The sequence below is a fragment of the Anabrus simplex genome, chromosome 3 (assembly GCF_040414725.1).
Source record: "Anabrus simplex isolate iqAnaSimp1 chromosome 3, ASM4041472v1, whole genome shotgun sequence".
Taxonomy (NCBI): domain Eukaryota; kingdom Metazoa; phylum Arthropoda; class Insecta; order Orthoptera; family Tettigoniidae; genus Anabrus; species Anabrus simplex.
In genome coordinates, this window is record NC_090267.1 from 398349751 (window position 1) to 398369231 (window position 19481).

Below are 19481 nucleotides of genomic sequence, written 5' to 3' on the forward strand. Positions count from 1 at the left end.
CCAAAGAATTATGATAGCCTCGAACGTCCAGACGGCAATTCAGGCAGAGGCTATTCTCAGACAGTTAGATATGACATCTAGGGAACCGTCTCGGCGAAGTACAAACCCAGAGCAACAGGTGTTCCATGCAACTGTCAATCGATCAGACGACAGGAACCTTACCAGCCAAGGGAGAAACCGGAGTCGTGAAAGTGAAGAAAGACCGCCCAGGGATCGTTCTCCAAGACCAGGCTATAGGAATGAAAGAGAATGGAATTACTACCGGCGGAACAATCGGAGAAGGCCGTATGAAAATAATAGAGATCGCTGGAGAAGAGAACCCAACGACCGCAGACTCGAAACCCGGAAGAGGAACTGGAGGCAAGAAGAACGGGAAAAATATCTCCGCGAGTTACAACAATCCAACCAAGAACGACGCAAATGGCACCGTGCTATCCACGACCAAGACGTCAATCCTGACATGGTCGGCGCCGAGAGCCTAGAATATCAGAGAGCTAAAGAAAAGGAGGAAAGGGAACGTCCTGAAAGAGAAGAACAGAGTCAGGGCGCTATTAAAAAAAAAAAAAAACAATCCCTGAACTAACGGGAGATAGCCGGAATTCTAGCCCTTGTATTGACAATACGACACGAGAATGGATAATAGTGCAGATTGATTCTTGGATGACAAAGTCGGAGGATTTACTAGAAGAAAATATGGATTCAAGTAGAATTTGTACGAGGACATTGCCAATAATTTTAGCCCGAGTATGTGGTGTTAGGGTAAAGTGTTTGGTCGACACAGGGTCCACCATCAGTGTCATCTCCAATTCGTTTCTAAATGACTTGAACGAAAGATATAACATTCCGATTATTCCGGTGTCTCATGTAAAAATAAAGGGAATTATCCCGGATAAAACAGTAGCATGTAGATAACAAACTTTACTGGATGTTGAAATTGGGAATTCAAAATTTCAAAATATTTTCCTGGCCATGTCAAATATAAAATTCAATATCATCCTTGGGGTGGATTTCTTAACTACTTATCAGGCCAACATCGATCTTAATTTAAATCAGATACTATTCCGGTCAGATGAAACAATTGAAACAGTCATGGTTAACCCATCAGAAATAGCTGATCAGAGTGTGTTCCAAATTAGTAACGCCTATGCACCGTGGGAATCTGAAGACCAGGAGGCCACAGAAGAAGTTCACCAGGCCCTGGACAACGTAATAGAAGAGGGCGATAGTACAACACACCCGTACGATCTTATAAACTCCAAGGCTGAACAAGCATTAGGAACAGAGAAAGAGAGAGGCCAGCTCCGAGATCTTCTGATGAAATATAAATCGCTGTTCGATGACAAACCAGGCCAAATTCCTGATTTTAAATACTCACTGGTAGCTACAGATTGGACCCCATTTAAGAAGAAACCCTATCCGATCCCAGAGAAATTTCACTCTCGTGTGGCGAAGATTATCAAGGAGATGGAACGGGATGGAATTATTATGAAAGCTTGCACACCATTTCTTAGTGCTCTTGTAGTAGTAAATAAACCAGACGGGTCTCTGCGCCTGTGTATCGACGCGCGTAATATAAATAAGAAGTTAGTACCAGAAAGAGACCAGGCACCGGCAATCAAAGACGTCCTGAGGAAATTCCATGGCATGAGATTGTTCTCATCAGTTGATTTTACAGCCTCCTATTATCACATACTGTTAGAAGAGAAGTCTAGGCTGTTGACTGGGTTTATGTTCGATCAGCAAACCTATGTTTTTAGAAAGCTTCCATTCGGCATATGTAACGCCGGAGCCGTTCTCGTCAGAGCCTTAGATAGATGCCTTACAGAAGAAGTTAAGAGCTTTACCACCAGGTATATTGATGATCTGCTTGTGGCCAGTGAAACCTTTGAAGAACACCTAATTAAATTGGAGAAATTGTTAGATAACCTTTCTAAGTCTGGATTCCACATCAACTTAAAGAAATCCCATTTTTGCCAAGCTGAAATATTGTTTTTAGGCCATATAATTGATGGGGAAGGAATACGACCCAATCCTGTAAAAATAGAGGCCATCAGCAAGTTCCCAAGGCCAATCCGCGTGAAGCAAGTACGGCAGTTCTTAGGCATGGCCAACTTCTTCGCGAATCACTGTCCGAACTTCACAGAAACCGTCGCTCCATTGCAAGATTTATTGAAGAAAGGCAACAGGTGGAAGTGGAACAGAGAATGTGATTTAGCCTTCGCAAAAACCAAAGAGATGCTGTCAAATCATGTCAAACTAGGATATCCCGATTTCCAGAAACCTTTTATTCTACAAACAGATGCATCAGGAGTTGGAATTGGGGCCGTACTGTTTCAGGAAGACGAAAGGAATCCCGAGGACAAGATCTACCTAGCCTTCGTCAGTAGAAAACTGCGCAGCCACGAGAAACACTATTCAGTAACAGAGTTAGAGATGCTATCTATCGTCTATGCCTTAAAATACTGGCAGAAAATTATCTATGGGTTCGAGATAATTATTAGGACAGACCACAAAGCACTGATATTCATGCTAAAGGCCACGATGGCGTCTGAGCGCAATTTTTAGATGGACCATGTTCGTACAACAATTTAACATCAAATTAGAGCACTGTTCAGGGAAGAGTAACATGCTAGCTGACTGCTTGAGCCGTAATCCCAACGAGGAAACTTTACAAGTCAACCAACTGGAATTAATTCCCGAAGATCACGAGTTTTTGAGAAAATTGAGATATATAAAACAAGCTCAAAAGCGAGATGGTAACCTGAGGCCTATTATTGACTTTCTAGAAAACAAAACTAAACCTAAGGACCCTGGGTACAGAAAGATAAGAAGGAAAGCGTCCCGGTATCAATACTTAGATGGTACTTTATTTAAATTTGTGGACACAGCGAAATCGAAGCTGAGAGTACTAGTACCTTCTAAATTACACGAGCCATTGATATGGCATGCTCACAGAATCACCGGCCATGGTGGCATTGACAAGACACTAGCCACGATACAAGAAAAGTTTACATGGGACAAACTCCGGTCAACTGTAAGAAACATAGTCCGAACTTGTGACGTTTGTCAAAGAGTGAAACCGAGCTCCCATCTGCTCCAACATAGTCCGATTCCGATCATTCCTTCTAGGCCAAAACAACTATACGCAATGGACCTATTTGGACCTGCTCCGACATCGAAGCGAGGCAACCGGCATATCATCGTCACCATCGACGTATTTTCAAAATACGTAACTTTGTACCCGATCCAGAAAGCGAACTCGAAATCAATAATTCGGCGCATCACTCGCAATCTGATTCCAGATATGGGCAAACCAGAGACATTACTCACTGATCATGGGTCCCAATTTACATCCACAGAATTCCGTGAAGCCATGGAACAGCTTGGAATTAAGCATATTCAGAATTCTATCCGCCATCCTTCAAGCAACCCGGCAGAGAGGGTGATGCAAGAGCTAGCTAAATTCTGTAGGATTTATTGTGGAAATACACATTGGTTATGGGTTGACGTTCTACCTATAATGATGGAGTGTTTAAACAATACTGTACATGAGGCCACGGCACAAATCCCTGTCAGTCTCCATTTCAATCGACCACCAACTCGACCTTGGGATAGCATCGTTCAATGCCCCGATAACTTAAGGCCAACACTGGAGGAAAACATTCAAAAGGCTGCTATCTCATTAAGGGAGCAAGCTGATCGCAGACAACGAAGGGTAAGAGAAAAGAAATTCCGTCGACCCCTGAGATTGAATGAATATGTTCTTTTAAAGAAACCAGCCATTTCGGAACCTACCAGCAAGTTCTACGCGAAATTCGCACCTCTTTTCGTGGGTCCCTATAAAATTATTCGAGTATATGGGAATAATGCCTATAAAATTCAAAGTCTTGATAAGAGCTATGAGGGAATTCATAATGCCCCAAACTTGCGAAGTTACAACTGCCCTAGACCAGTAAATAATGCCCAAGTCAACACTATAATGGAAGAAGAAACGTCATGGGATACAAGTGAGGATGCAGTGTACCACCATGCATCGACCCAAGTCAACCTGCAAGAAGAAACCTGTGAGGAATGTCAAGCAATGCAGAACACTATAATGAATCAACTTCGACTACTGGGCGCAGCACTAGAAGCGGACAACAGGAGGCTACGTGCCGGAACAAGAGCTGAAAATATGGCTTAGAAGTGTTACACATGTTTGCCACTCAAATTTTTCAGGGAACATGTTAAGGGTCTATTTCCAGCATTAATGATTTCATCTTCCGACTAAATCATTAACCAACCAAGGGAGATGATGTCCCCTTCAAAATTGGCAAAATCATTTATTAGAAAGCATTTATTTCTACTGTGTGTTAAAATATTATTTTATGAACCAGGAAGGGAGTTTTATCACGTCGAGTTGACTGAGCGAGATACGCCAGGTGGTTGGGAATTCCACTCAAGGCCAGGCGAGGGGAGAACGCAGAGACAGCCAGCCAAATAACCTTGGAATCAGCCGTGAATGACACGTGACCAGGCTGAATGTGTGTCAAGTGCTCGATCGATAATTGTGAAGGTGCATGACGTCTGACTATGGCAGCCAATCAAGCGATTAATTTGGTGCTAAGTTAATAAATTAACCAATCGCTTATGAGGAAAAGACGCACCCCTGTCTTAAGACAGTGAATAATGGATTTTCCTAGGGAAAATTTTCACAGAAATTTCTACCTCTGAACACGTCTTGTGGAGGATTACTCTAGCTTCAACAACGGACGGAAGAAGACGTATTTCGTTTACTGAGAAGAATTACTCTAGCTTCGACTACGGGCAGAAGAAGACGCACTTCGCTTGCCAGGGAACTTCGTCATTCAGAGCCTACAACTGGTTACAACTGCAGTTCAGATATTTGCGGATTCCACCTATAATTCAGCAGAATTTAAAAGTTAAGTTTCCTTGTCATCTTATCAGACATCGGTGTGAGTTTTGGACCTTGTCTTAGACGTGATTTTTAGTTTCAGCTTCACAAGATTTCCACTGAAGAGGTCACCGGTTCGAGTTCGAGTCAGGATGTCAGTCTTCTTTCTTCGTGAACGGTGTGATTTCCAGCGCGCCAGCATGTCTCCAATGCACGAGTAAAATGTAAGGCAGTCCAGACGGGCGTGACGAGGATCGATGGTGCGTAAGGTGATAATGCACTAGGTCATCAGCCCGAGTTCTACAACCGACAGTCACCACCAAGTAATATTTAAACTTTGTTATTCTTTCTTTCCTTTTGTAAAGTAATTGTAATGACATAGCCTCTACTTATTTATTTAGACATTTTCTATTAGTTAGAATTTTTCCATCTCTTCTTTCTTGGTGATGGTAGATTGAGAATGAGTGAGTATTTGAACCTATTAGTTTGTTTTGAGTGGATGTCTTCGAGAAGTGTTTCAACTGTCCCGAGTTCATTGTGGCAGGAGAAATAAGTGTAAATTGACCCCAACGTTAAACTTGGACTATTTGAATATTTTTGACTTTTAATGAGATCAAATGGGACAGAAATTCCGTGGATTCTATCATGTCAGAGTTCATTCTTCAATTATGCGACATATGGTTGAGTTTTGTGTGCAATAGAGTCATCTGAAATATTATTGTGTAGTAGCTTCCGCACGTATAATCTTGCGCGGCCAGTAATAATAATAATAATAATATTAAAAATAATTTAACTAAATTACCGCGTAAAAGAACACCTAAGGTCATGAGCATAATATTAGTTATTATTGAAAATGGTTGATGTGCGCTCATTATTGTAATTTAGGCCTGGGAAATGGCGGTATCTGACCGATACAATTTGTTATATATTTGCTGTGCTGTGATGATTAGTTGATTTATTGATGGATATTGTTGAATTCAGCAGTCGAGCTGTGCATCCATTAATGAGTCAATGATGGGATAAATATGTTACTTGATGTAATGTGTTCGTTATGAGTGCAGATTAATCGAGAATCACAATTATAGTGGTGAAGTAAAAATAAATGTCGTAGCTCATGAACCGCGTGCGCGGAATGTTTATTCTGGCCTATGTTTAAGCGATTTATCGATGATTTTTTGGATGATTTTGTGTTTGTAAATTTTCTCTAAACGTTGTCGTATAACTGTATTCTATAATTAAGTGATAATCCTTGCTCTGTCACATTTCCCAGTTGATGAGAGGAGGTCACCACGATAGTGTCATCGTGATAATAATTTTCCTAACTTTGTCTAAACATAAAAATTAATAATCAAGGGCTAGCGTTCGTGTAAATATGTATATAATATTTCCGTGTATCCTTGTGTGAGTGTAGTATGTATGATTTGACTGTGTTTTGCTTAATGTAAGTTTATAATCCATATTTGTGATGATGCTCTTCATTATTTTGTGGAATTTTCGGCCTAATTTACGCCAACTTTAGTGGTTCACCATTTGAATGAATTCAAACCTTTAGTGAATTTTATTCGTTTTTAAGGAGGAATAGGATCTTATTTAACAAATACACATGAATAAGTATAGGCCATGTCAGTGGATTGAACTCACAAAGTCGAAAATTGTAAGAATAATTTAATTAATTGTTTCGAGTAACGGATAAATGTAAATTGACATGAGGTCAAGTTCCGAGCTATCATGTGAGAAGCAACTACTAAATAATTATAAAGTTGAGTTTATGAATTAATTTAAAGGTCAAGGAAGACGACTTAACTATAATTTTATAAGAGAAAAATTTTTATTTAATTTTCAAAGAGAAATGAAAATGATCATTTTCAAATTTGTTTAAAATCAAATCCATGAAGGAAGGAAGTTTATTTTCAAATTATTAAATTATAAAAGAGAGAGATCATCTCAAATTAATTATTATTAATTATTTAATTAATTTTTCACTAAAAATATGAATATTATATTTGCAGATACAGGCATTTCCTGTTTCGTTTACCGATGAAGTATCTATGTGACTACAACATAAAAGAAGACAATCATATAAACAAAATACCTAGATTTTGTTAATTATTGTATAATTTATGAAGAGCAGTAGTTGTAATAAATGTCTAAAACCTATTTAGCTTTCTCTCATTTGCCACTAGTTCATTATCTATCCCTGCACTTTAAAATTTTCGCACAGCCGATAAGCGAACGATCTACACCCTGGAGATCTTCGCTCACCGGCCGAGCTGAGCCCGGCATGACGGGTGCAGTATTGACAATTGCACAATTAAAAATAGGAGAGGATTTCCACCAATCAATACTTATTTATTGTATATATTAAACTACAGGACCGGTTTCGACCTCATATTCAAGGTCATCTTCAGCTGAACCATGTATACATATTAGTATAATGAAGCTTTGATTAAGATTGTGGTGTTGAAGGAATGCCATATGATGATGATGTACATTTAGTTACATACAAATGGGGCACGTCTTAGCGTGAGCTGGCGTATATGTCATGACATTCCTTCAACACCACAATCTTAATCAAAGCTTCATTATACTAATATGTATACATGGTTCAGCTGAAGATGACCTTGAATATGAGGTCGAAACCGGTCCTGTAGTTTAATATATACAATAAATAAGTATTGATTGGTGGAAATCCTCTCCTATTTTTAATTGTTTAATAAAATCATTAACAAGATAAAATTAAAAACCGCAACGAAATTGATTCCGGACAAGCCTAAAAAAACGAAATATGCTCCCTTCACCTACACAAATCCAGGCCTATTTCAAGTTACTAACCCTCTAAAGAAATACGATATTAATATCGCTTATAGAACCCGATATACGAACCGTAATATATTCTTCAATTCAAATATAGTTAACATTAATCACAATAAATTCTCGAACTCTGGTATCTATAGGCTTAAATGCACCCATTGTGGATTCTCCTACATCGGACAGACTGGACGTAGCTTTTTGACCAGATACCTTGAACACTACAACGCTTCGAAACATAAAAAGTATTCCGCCATGAGCACCCATATGGAAGAGACTGGCCACAGTTTTACTACAATTGAAAAAGACCTTCTAATCTTGAAATACGTCAATAAAAGTAAACTTATGACAGAGTTTGAGAACATTTACATTTTCCTAGATGAGCATTTTAACGGACATCAAAATTTAAATGATACTTCAGAAATTAAAAAACCAATAATCGAGAAAATTCCAGAACTACTCTCTCTTTTCAATATAAATAATAATAACTTTACGAGAATCTTTAATTATACAACTGTTAATAATACAACAACTACTACTCTACTGCCCTCTCATGCGACACCCCCTCCACGAATACCCGACCCGCCCAAGGAATCGGTCACCCCTCCTCCTCACATGACTCACTCCCCGCCTCTACGTATACATACATACAACACTAGAAGCAGCAATAAGGTTACTCGCCAGTTTGATTCACGCAGCCAACGTTAGCGAACACCTCACACTAGTCCCAAGGGTAAGCCTCCTCCTTCATTTTTTTCTTTTCTTTTCATTATAACATAACTTTATTTTTCCTCCCTTTTCTTTCATTCCAGATTTCTAACTCCAACTGTGCCATAATCTGCTCCATCCATCTCTGGTTTGCTGGAACTCTCCCTACTTTCAAGTTTATAGTTACTCTTTAACGAGTCCACATTGGTGTCCTACGCTGTATACGATTAATTTTACTGCTAGCGTGTAAATACGGACTAGTTCAACTTGTATTTCCTTCTGGCATTGTGTTGGCTCTCCTACAGAATTCCTAACTACTGAAGTTCACGTCATTTTAACCTTAGTTTCGTCGCCATGCGCCTTTTAACTGGTTCAGTTTGACTCGTACTATTCAATAAAATCTATTTCAACTTTTGTTTTGCTCAATTCAAGAACTCCATAGTCAATAATTAATCCACGCTTCACGCATTGACATATATTTTAAGATCCACTATATCTTTTTACTTTAACAACCTCATGTTTGTTTTAACTTTACAGACTACCATCGTTCAATGTATTCCACTACAAATACTTGCTGTTAATCTGTACATATTGTTACAATTTCAAGTCTAATGTTATCATTTTACTTTTTATTATGGCATTGTCACTCTTAACAATTTTTATCATTCAGCTCAGGGCCCTGACCTAATCTTTGTAAATTAAGGCTGATGATGTTCGCTATGTCGAACGAAACATGTTCCATTATTTAAGACACCTCATGATTATTTTATAATTCAATGAGTAATGTATTGTATTGAGTAGGTGGTTGTTATTAAAAGGATTTTATAATTTTAATATATTGTCCTCAATACGGTTCTATTATGAGATTAATTACATGGAACAAAGTAAAGAGCCCAAAATAATATTATTTCCTAAAATCTGTAGGCGACTAATACATGTAACTTCTTATAAGTATATAAGTTGATATTTGAAAATACTTTCCAAACCTGGAATGTGGTGAAAGTTAAATGTTTTCTACTGGTTGTTTGTGATGCCGATTTGTTCAACTATCTGCACCAACTCCACTGGCACAAAAGTTTCCAAAAAATCAATGATTTTTGGGCTGTCATCAAACACTACTTGGCCCTCAGAGCCTGTCACAGTTACCTGAAACTCTGGTGAAGAAAAGTAATCCGTCTGCCACAAAATTAGCGATAAAATAGCTTTTGTACTCACCGTGTTTTTCTTCTTTAGTTTAGAAGGAGCCTCTGTTTCTCTCTCACATACAATATTTTCGGCACTCTCTCTCTCACTCTCACTTTCAAAATCGCTTAACAATTCCTTAAAATGATTATCTCCATCATCACTTTCTACTGTGGTTAATAACTGAAAGATTCTGTGATCTGAAATACCATCACTGCAAGAGCAACTAAATTGTTGTTCCGGCATGTTTGTTTACATCACGGATGAACTCCACAGAAAGCTCTGTAAGTTACTTCCCGAAGCTATAATCTCTGATAAGTTACTTCTACATAATGCCACACAGATGGCAGAACATGTCAGAGATCAAATTCGCACTCGAAAGTGAACTGGGAAACTCAAAAAAATTAAAATTCTCGCGCACCGTCTATAGACGGGCGTAGCACTGGTAGACCGGCCACGTCAGCCCGTCTATAGGCGGGCGTAGCACTCATCTGGTTAAATAATGTGAAAAGCTACCGGGGCAAGCGAGTTCATAGTTATTTAGTAGAAGCAAGGGGTTCACGCGATTCACAAGTTAGAGAAGTGAAATGAATAAAATGAATAAAATAACTAATTAATTATTTTTTGCTGGTGGACTATAACAGAAAGCATGACAATTCTTTTGAAGTATATTCTGAACATGTGAACAGTGAGTCAAGTGAATATGAAAAAAACATTGCAAATACCAATATAATTACTGCAGTTCAAGAGGAAAACAACTGTGACCATGATAGACATGACTGTTGGACACAAACAGATGGAAGTCAAAATTTCTTCTAAGTAAGGCATTAGTAAAATCAGTACCTTTGGAAGAGAAGACTATGGTATATCTGGAGATATGAACAAAGTGCGAGATTCAGTTTATCTGGGTACCGCCACCTTTTTCCTTATATTAATAAAAGAAAAAAAAAGAAAAAAAAAAAGAAAGAAGACAATGAGTAAAATTGACATAATTTTGGAGATTGCTTCCAATTTAATGTGCAGAGTTGATACAAATAAGTGAATATAGTCTTTCTCCTTTATGTTCCTTTATGAGCTGTATACACTATGTAACTTGCGTTGATGGGGTGAAAGTTCCCTTTGGGGATCATTGTAAATACCTAGGTATAAATATAAGGAAAGATCTTCATTGGGGTAATTACATAAATATGACTGTAAATAAAGGGTACAGATCTCTGCACATGGTTATGAGAGTATTTAGGGGTTGTAGTAAGGATGTTCTTCCTTCAGGCTAGCAACCCGTCGGAAGGACATTTGATTGCTTTCAAGTCTTGCAAAAAGTAAAATGCAAGACCGTAACGGGTCACATGGCCCAATACTTGGAAGGAAGATGATGATGATGAGTAAGGATGTAAAGGAGAGAGCATATTTGTCTCTGGTGAGACCTCAACTTGAGTATGGTTCCAGTGTATGGGACCCTTACCAGGATTACTTGATTCAGGAACTGGAAAAAATCCAAAGAAAAGCAGCTCGATTTGTTCTGGGCGATTTCCGACAAAAGAGTAGCATTACAAAAATGTTGCAAAGTTTGGGCTGGGAAGACTTGGTAGAAAGGAGACGAGCTGCTCGACTAAGTGGTATATTACAAGTAACTATTCTCATTTTGGTTCCGTATTGAAGTTGACGTATGTCTCAAGTATTATTACAATATTATAAGTCCACCTGTTCAATACAATACAATATGATCCACTATTTCATATGGTCAAATATTTTTTTTATACATAATACATATATTTGACCATATGAAATAGTGGATCATATTGTATTGTATTGAACAGGTGGACTTATAATATTGTAATAATACTTGAGACATAAGTGGTATATTCCGAGCTGTCAGTGGAGAGATGGCGTGGGAGGACATCAGTAGACGAATAAGTTTGGATGGTGTCTTTAAAAGTAGGAAAGATCACAATATGAAGATGAAGTTGGAATTCAAGAAGACAAATAGGGGCTAATATTCGTTTATAGGAAGGGGAGTTAGGGATTGGAATAACTTACCAAGGGAGATGTTCAATAAATTTCCAATTTCCTTGCAATCATTTAAGAAAAGGCTAGGAAAACAACAGATAGGGAATCTGCCACCTGGGCGACTGCCCTAAATGCAGATCAGTAGTGATTGATTGATTGATAACTGCAAATTTAATGTGTGTCTAATTCAATCCTGTTAAGTGTATATTATGTGAGAAGGAGCTACCGCCACATCTCAACGTTCATTTACAGAGTGCTTGGATCCTTGGAGAGACATCACCCACCTCACAGCTAATGGCTACTGTTTCCTGTGAATTTCACTGTTTGGGCCTGTTTGACAGAAAGCAATGAGTCTGCAGGATGCTGGAACAGTTCTATCACATAGATATTTTAAAGTGGGAAAAATGGAATGCAAAGAAACAGAGTTTTTTTTTTTTTAATAAGTGAAGAAATCTCTATACATTAAGATGGTGTATATAGTTTTCCTACAACAACAAGTTTTGATTAATGAAATATTGTAATTCATTAGTTTGAGACCTACCCTCGTAATATAAATTTTGAATAATATTTCAGGTTGCATAAATAAGAACTTATATATAATAAATTTCCAGTCCAATTCAAGGATATTAAAAAAGTTTAATCTTTACTTCTTGAATACACCAGTTTTATTGTGAAAATTTCAGAGATGAATAGATAAATATAAATGAATACTTACCAGAGTGAACAGTTCGTGGTAGAGATACATAGGTTGAACCCATTGCAACACTCCAACTGGTAGAACCTGGGCAGCTCTTTACATTAAGGATGTTCCTGAACTCTGGCAGCAGATCACATAAATCTCTGCACATTCGAGATTTGAAGCCAGCAAGATCTGTATTCCCACCTACAGCAGAAACAGATTTATGCTGAATGACACCAAACATTCACATACAGTTCACAACATCCTTCATATGATCAAAAATTTGGAAACCAAATAAACAACAGAGTGCAGGCACTTTTTAAAATTTTAATTATTACAATTCTGTCATCTATTTCTTCCTCCTCTTTTACCTCACTCTGTCATCGATGAAATTTTCACCAACAGTTCTTTACTGTGGAGCCGCTGCTGCAGATCCACCTGAGACAGCAGAATGTAGTTGCAGTCTGTTGTTGGCAACATTTAGTCCTTCAACATTAGAGGGGCCAAAAAATTGTTGCTGTAGCTGATCTGTTGTTGGGCTCAAGCTCAGCTGTTTTAGGGTCTTCTCTTTTTTTTTTTTTGTATGGCAGTAGTTGAAGGGTGAGAGCTCTATTGACTAAATGGCACTTGTCCATTTCATCCAGTTTCTCAAACCATGCTGTCCCCTCATGCTAAACCCTGCCTATCTCATTTACATGAGGTATGTTTCTGGTGCTCTCATTTTGCAGGTGATCCTTTTCTGAAGCTCCTGCCGACATCCTGAGAACTTTTATGATAATGATTATTATTGTTGTTTAAAGGAGCCAAACATCTAGGACATCGGCCCCTAATGGTAAAAATGGTGGGACGTAAAACAAATAACATTATTATTATTATTGTAAAAATGTAAAATTACCCACTGAGTAGGAGTTATAAAAAATGATGATGAAGAAAATGATTATGAATTTAAAATAATCAGTGGATCTAATTTGCAATGCCTTATTTTCCTATAAAATGATTTATTTATTTAAAGAATAAAGTGCACAAATTGTGCATAGAATGAGAGAGTCACTTAGTTTTTACAATAGTCAAATAGAGACCTTGCTCATTTTGTGCACGCCAAAACATGATAACTGTCGCAATGCAGTCCACACAGTTCATAAACACATGGGATCAGGCTTGTATAGCTTAGACTTGCAGACCTTATGGTGGTAGCCATGCAAAGCCAAAGAATTTACAAAGTGGCAGAGGTCCTGGTCTGCATCGGTCCATGCCCTGTTCATCATGGCCTTTGTTGTGTAGAACTCAGGCCATATCTCCTCCCTTTTCATTTTCCTTTCTTCCATGAGCTTTTTCCAGCCAACCATAGAAGGTAGGGGTAATTTGAATCCCAAATCTCGATCAGGAAGGACTCCCCAGCAAGCTCATAGACGAGTCTGGAGTCTGTATATTTAGATAAGCTGATTGTTGCCTTTAAGAATCACACCTTAAGGCTTTCCAAGGTGGCTATGTCATTCATAGTTAACTTGCCCCATGTAATCTCTATTCCATAAGTGAGAATAGGAATAATTTTAGATCAAATAGTGCCATGGCAGTCTCGAGAGATAATCTGTTTACGAAGTTGATGTTGTAAATGGCTTTTGTTACTGCTGCTGCTCTTAAACTTGTGTGAAGTCTGAAAGAGGTAGTCATCATCTGGAGGGGTAAGCCTAGGTATTTTAAGCTGTTTATAGTATGTATTGCCTCTTGCTTGAAGATCATTCTGTCATGTGGGGATACCCGTCCACCCTTCCTACAGATCATATATCGGTCTTCCTTGCATTCACCTCTAACACATTTATCTCTGCTCATTTCCCTCACACGTTTATTGTGCCGCTTGTAGTTCTTTGATGCTGTGTGACCCTATAACCGTATCAACTGCATAAATATACCCTCACTTCTTTCAATTTTCTCGTACTGACTGAAGAACATTATTACTGGCGACATCAAACAGCAGAGGGCTCAGGGGACACCCTGTAACACACCGTTGTTCTGCACAATCTCTTCAGAAATTGTTACATAGTCTGAGATAAAGACAGTGTTATTCTTCAACATGTGCAGAACAATACAATGAGCTCTTTGTTTACCACTACTAGTTTCAAAGAGATGATTTAAAAATAGGTGAAAATGTAACTAGAGGACTCGTGCTGCTCTGCAGCATTTATTATAAATAGGTCAGATAACTTGTCTTGATATGCCTGTCTCAGTCATATTGTTTTGCCTGCCCTTTCCAATGGTTTCATGAACATTTAATAAGAAGCATGTTACGGTATGTCGCAGTTCGTAGTCAGAATTCATCCCTTCTGACGTCACCATGTCGTATGTTTGGTAAATATCCATATGTTAGCTTGTTTATCCTGCAGTTCTTCATGGAAAGTTTGGTATTGTTTCACAGAAGGCAATGGTATTTTTCATCGCTGTTCTTCTATATATGTCTTGTGAGCTCATAGATTAGTCTCGAAGGAACACTTTTGCCAGGCAGAGAACTTTTTTAAGATACATGGCCTTAACTCTTTCTAGTGTAGCTGGGTTATCCTCCAATAAGTGTTCCCAGATAATGTCTAAGGCATATGTCATGATAGGGTCTGTTTGTGCATAGACTTTTTTCTCTTAGTAGCATGTAAATTATTAGGAACGCTCTGGCATCTGTTGTTGGAAGCTGGGAAAGGTTAGAGAATCAAACAGGAAGTGTATACTCTCTGGCTTGATAGGTAGTAATGAAACATGGCTGCATATATCACATGTATTAGAATATTAATGACATAGCAATCCTCTCTGGAAGTATAGAGACTGCCTTAGAGCAAATCAACCTTCTGAAAGAAATAACAGGAAAAGTTGGACGTCAGATATCTTTTGAGAAGACTCAATTCATGTCAAATATTAGGGATTCACCCATAGCGCTAAAAACAAATTATGGGAAAATCCACAAAGTTAATACATTTAAATACTACGTGAAATAATTCAGGTTAATGGACTCGATAAGGAAGCAAACACATCAAGAAAGAAAACTGGAACTAGCATACCAACTCACTAAAGATACTTACAATAAGAAGAATCTCTCAAGGAAAACTAAAATCAAACACTACAACATAGTAATCAAACCTGAGAGTCTGTATGTCACAGAATGGATGTTCTCTATGAAAACTGGTGAAATAGAAGAGATAGAGAAAAAAGAAAGGAAAATATTGAGGAAAATTTGGGGACCAATGAAAACGAAGAAAGGCGAGTTTAGACATAGGAGGAATAAAGATCTATACAAGGGTGAAGAAAATGAAAGGCTGTTAGACACAATCAGAAAGAGGAGAATTAAATTTTTTGGTCATATAATGAGGATGGAAACAGTAGATGGACAAAATGAGTGTCCAAACCATGTGTACAAGATCAAAAATGGCAACCAGTGGATCCAGTGAGTAAAAAAAAAAAAAAGATATGACAGAGACTGGTATAACAGACGATATAATACAAGACAGAATAACTTTCAGAATATTGATACAAAATTTCAAGAGTTTCCAGGAGAAAGAAAAGAGGAAAGTTAATACCATCTGGACACAAGAGAGGAGGAAACAGCAAAGTGAAAGGATGAAGAACTATTAGAAGTCCAGAAAAGAAGGATTAAGATAAATGAACATGGTTGCTTTCCATGGTCCTTAGATGGCCGAAGAAGAAGAAGAAGAAGAAGAAGAAGAAGAAGAAGAAGAAGAAGAAGAAGAAGAAGAAGAAGAAGAAGAAGAAGAAGAAGAAAGTGTTAGTCGCTTAATAACCTGATAAGTCAGAATGTATTGCGGGTTAGGGTAAGCATTCGCTTGCAATTATTGGAATAATCATTTAATTATTTTATTTTATGATTACTCAAAGTTGGCTGAACTCAGAGACCTACCAATGTCTCATGATTCACCAGAGGGTAATTCTGGAGAGAATAAAACAGAAATGAAGCAAATCGGTCCAGTAGAACGGATGGATGGATTTGCGAAAGCCGTTTTCAGTAAACTCTTTTAACATATAGATAAAATTAAATAAGGCATTGCCTCTGAAGTGAAATTGTATATTTCATTAAAATAAAAGCTTAGCCCCATTGTTCTGTTCGCTTTTACTTGAATATACTGTTTGGGTTAATATGACCTGTCATATCAAAATGCTGTAGAAATCTTCTATGAACATACAGTTTTGTACAGTTGTTAGCTTTAATACATACTATCCACTTCATTCCGTATCGATATTGTAATTGTAATCAAGATAACAATTAAGTAAAAGGTTCCACCTGATCGATACTTTTTTATTATTTAGCCTTCGGCTAAATTTTATATCATTAAAAACTTACAGTACATGTTTAGATTGCTTAGCAATCATCATCAGCTGTTTCGCTTAAAGCCTAAGTGAAAAAGCATAAAACATTTCATAATTAAAATGAGTTAGTAAGGGACGCGTAAGTGGGGAGGGAGATTGGGGGGTGGTGGTGTGTGTGTTTGTTAGTTAAGATTAAAATTATACAAATTTACAAACTGTTCTAAACTAAAACATCTTTGATTTCATTCATTGTCACTTGCAAGTGTTCCTTCTTTTTCTAGACCTTTCTTACCGTCCGGTGGAGAAGATTATGTAGATTGTTGGTCGAATTGTTCAGTTGGAATACTCCAAACTATCCAACTAAATGAAAACTGAACAATTCGACCAACAATCTACATAATCTTCTCCACCAGACAGTAAGAAAGGTCTAGAAAAAGAAGGAACACTACACCATTAAGACAAGTGTGCAAGAGCATTAACGGAAAACTGTCGAACTTAATAATGAACCAGTGCAAGTGACAACGAATGAAATCAAAGATGTTTTAGTTTAGAATAGTTTTTGAATTTGTATAATTTTAATCTTAACTAACAAACACAACCCCCCCCCCCCCCTCTCTCTCACCACTTAAGCATCCCTTACTAACACATTTTAATTTTAATTATGAAATGTTTTATGCTTTTTCACCTAAGCTTTAAGCGGAACAGAATTGAAACATGTACTGTAAGTTTTTAATGACATAAAATTTAGCCGAAGGCTAAATAATAAAAAGGTATCGATCAGGTGGAACCTTTTACTTAATTGTTATCTTGATTACAGTTGTTAGCTATCGACAATGCCATTCTATTCCAATACCTTGTTGGTAATAATAATAATACACAAAACTTTATTAAGGAACATGTCTTTTCAATCTCCAAACACACTACAATTCTGTTCTTACATTCAACTTAGAAAGCACTACAGTTATTATCTTACTTCTCTTCTTACTGATTTGCAGTTTATGCACAAGTATTCACATAAATTTGAAACAACAGATAGTTTTCAATATAAACCTTAGAAAACACTACAGTTCTTTTCTTAAATTTCTTCTCACTGATTGCAGTTTGGACAAAAATAGATGATCTGTGTTTTGCAAATATGTTTACTACATTTTCCACACAATATGTGTTTTATTGTCATTGCTTGATGGACAGAAATTACAGCATGCATGTTTCGTAGATTTTCTTGTTGTTACTGATTCTGACACACCAACGGAAGATGTGCCTGCAGATGGATGCCAGCGATTCTGGCCTAGGAGCAGCGTTATTCAAAGAGAGGAGTGACAGCGGAAGGGACATCATCGAGTATGCCAGCAGAAAGCTATCTCCCACTGAACAATGCTACTGCGCTGCCTAGAAGGAAGCCTTAGCCATGGTGTGGGCCATGGGCAAATTCAGAGGCTTCTTGGAGGGAAGGAATTTCCAGCTGTACACCGATAACGCAGCTCTCAAATGGTTGAACTCTGTCTCTGGCTCAAAATCTAAATTGATGCGATGGGCGCTGTTAATAGCAGAATTTGATTTTGATGTGCGTCACATCCCAGGACCAACGAACATGGGAGCATACAGTTTATCTAGGCACCTGGCGATGGAACCTGAAGTTAGAGGCACCATTGTCGAGAAGGAGTTTCCACAAAATCACCAGAGCGAACCCAATGAACCTGTCCTTATAATCATCAAGAAGGAACTCGATCTGGGAGTAATCAAGCAATGGCAAGAACAAGACAAGCCCTGTAGGACCATGATGCAATGGTTTAGGAGACAGAAAACCATTAGTCAACTCGTCCCAAGGAAATTCAAGATGTGCTACAAGAACTTCCAGGTTGACGGAGGACTCTTTATGTACATTCTCACCTCTCCGACATGCCTGCAGTAGTGGTGATCCTTAGACAACACATCTTTAGATTTTGGATGCTTCTGACCATTCTCAAAAAATCTTCTGTTCTTGTGAAATGCATTCTTGATGCAATGTATTCTCTTATCAGTGACTTTCCAAGTTCCTCCAAGAATATTCTCCTATTTCATTTGCTTGCATTCCAATCAGGGTCGATCGAAGTCCACGAGACGTATGCATTATAAGCAGAAACATCAAGAATATTGTAGAAAACTATCACTGGCCACCTATTGGCTTTTCATTCGCATGTATATGTACCTGGTAGCTGATCCTGCGTATCTACAGCCCCTTTGGTTGAATTATAGTCCAAAATCATCTTTGGCTTCTTATCAGCCCTGTCACTGATTTCTTCATCATGGTGGAGAGTGCTCGTAAGTACAACATTCTTATTTCTCTTAGGAATATTACTGACCACAGTAGTGTCATTTGTACTTCCTTGTTGGTCATTTTATGTGGAAGCTCCAACTTATTTTTACATACAGATTCCAACATATACAATTTCCTTTTCAGAAGCAGCTGTCCCCAATCGTTTGATGTAAAAAAAAACAAACAAACAAACCCTGGTCACACGTGATATTCTGACCATGTAACTACCCTCATTCCAATTTCTTTCTGGTGTCGTTCCATTCTCCTTTCCTGTATAAATTTGGGCTTTCAGTACATATGAAGATTTGCTGTCACACAGGGCCCATATTATGCTAGTTTACTTGTGATATACAGCTTAAATGGACGCTGTTGTGACCACAAAGACGCAAAAACAAAATGCTGTCAATTGTGTACACTATTTTATTTACAAATTATATATACATATTACACACACTAATGAACTACTATCTTGAATAAAACACTACAAAGAAGAAGAAGACTGCTCCATTAGTATGTCAACAGAATCACAACATGAGTTCACGACTTTCACTAGCAACTCTTGTTAACAGCTCCACTCAACCCTCAAGAATGCCTCTTTATATACA

General features: G+C 37.8%; 1 protein-coding gene across 1 annotated transcript in view; it reads right to left on the minus strand.

Moving 5' to 3' along the window:
- The window catches only part of LOC136867372 (uncharacterized), a 134374-nt gene that overhangs the window by 12856 nt on the left and 102037 nt on the right, over nucleotides 1–19481 (minus strand). Inside the window, exon 6 of the mRNA XM_067144548.2 lies at nucleotides 12315–12482. Within this exon, the coding sequence (XP_067000649.2) occupies nucleotides 12315–12482 (168 nt within the window). The remainder of the gene's footprint in view (nucleotides 1–12314; nucleotides 12483–19481) is intronic.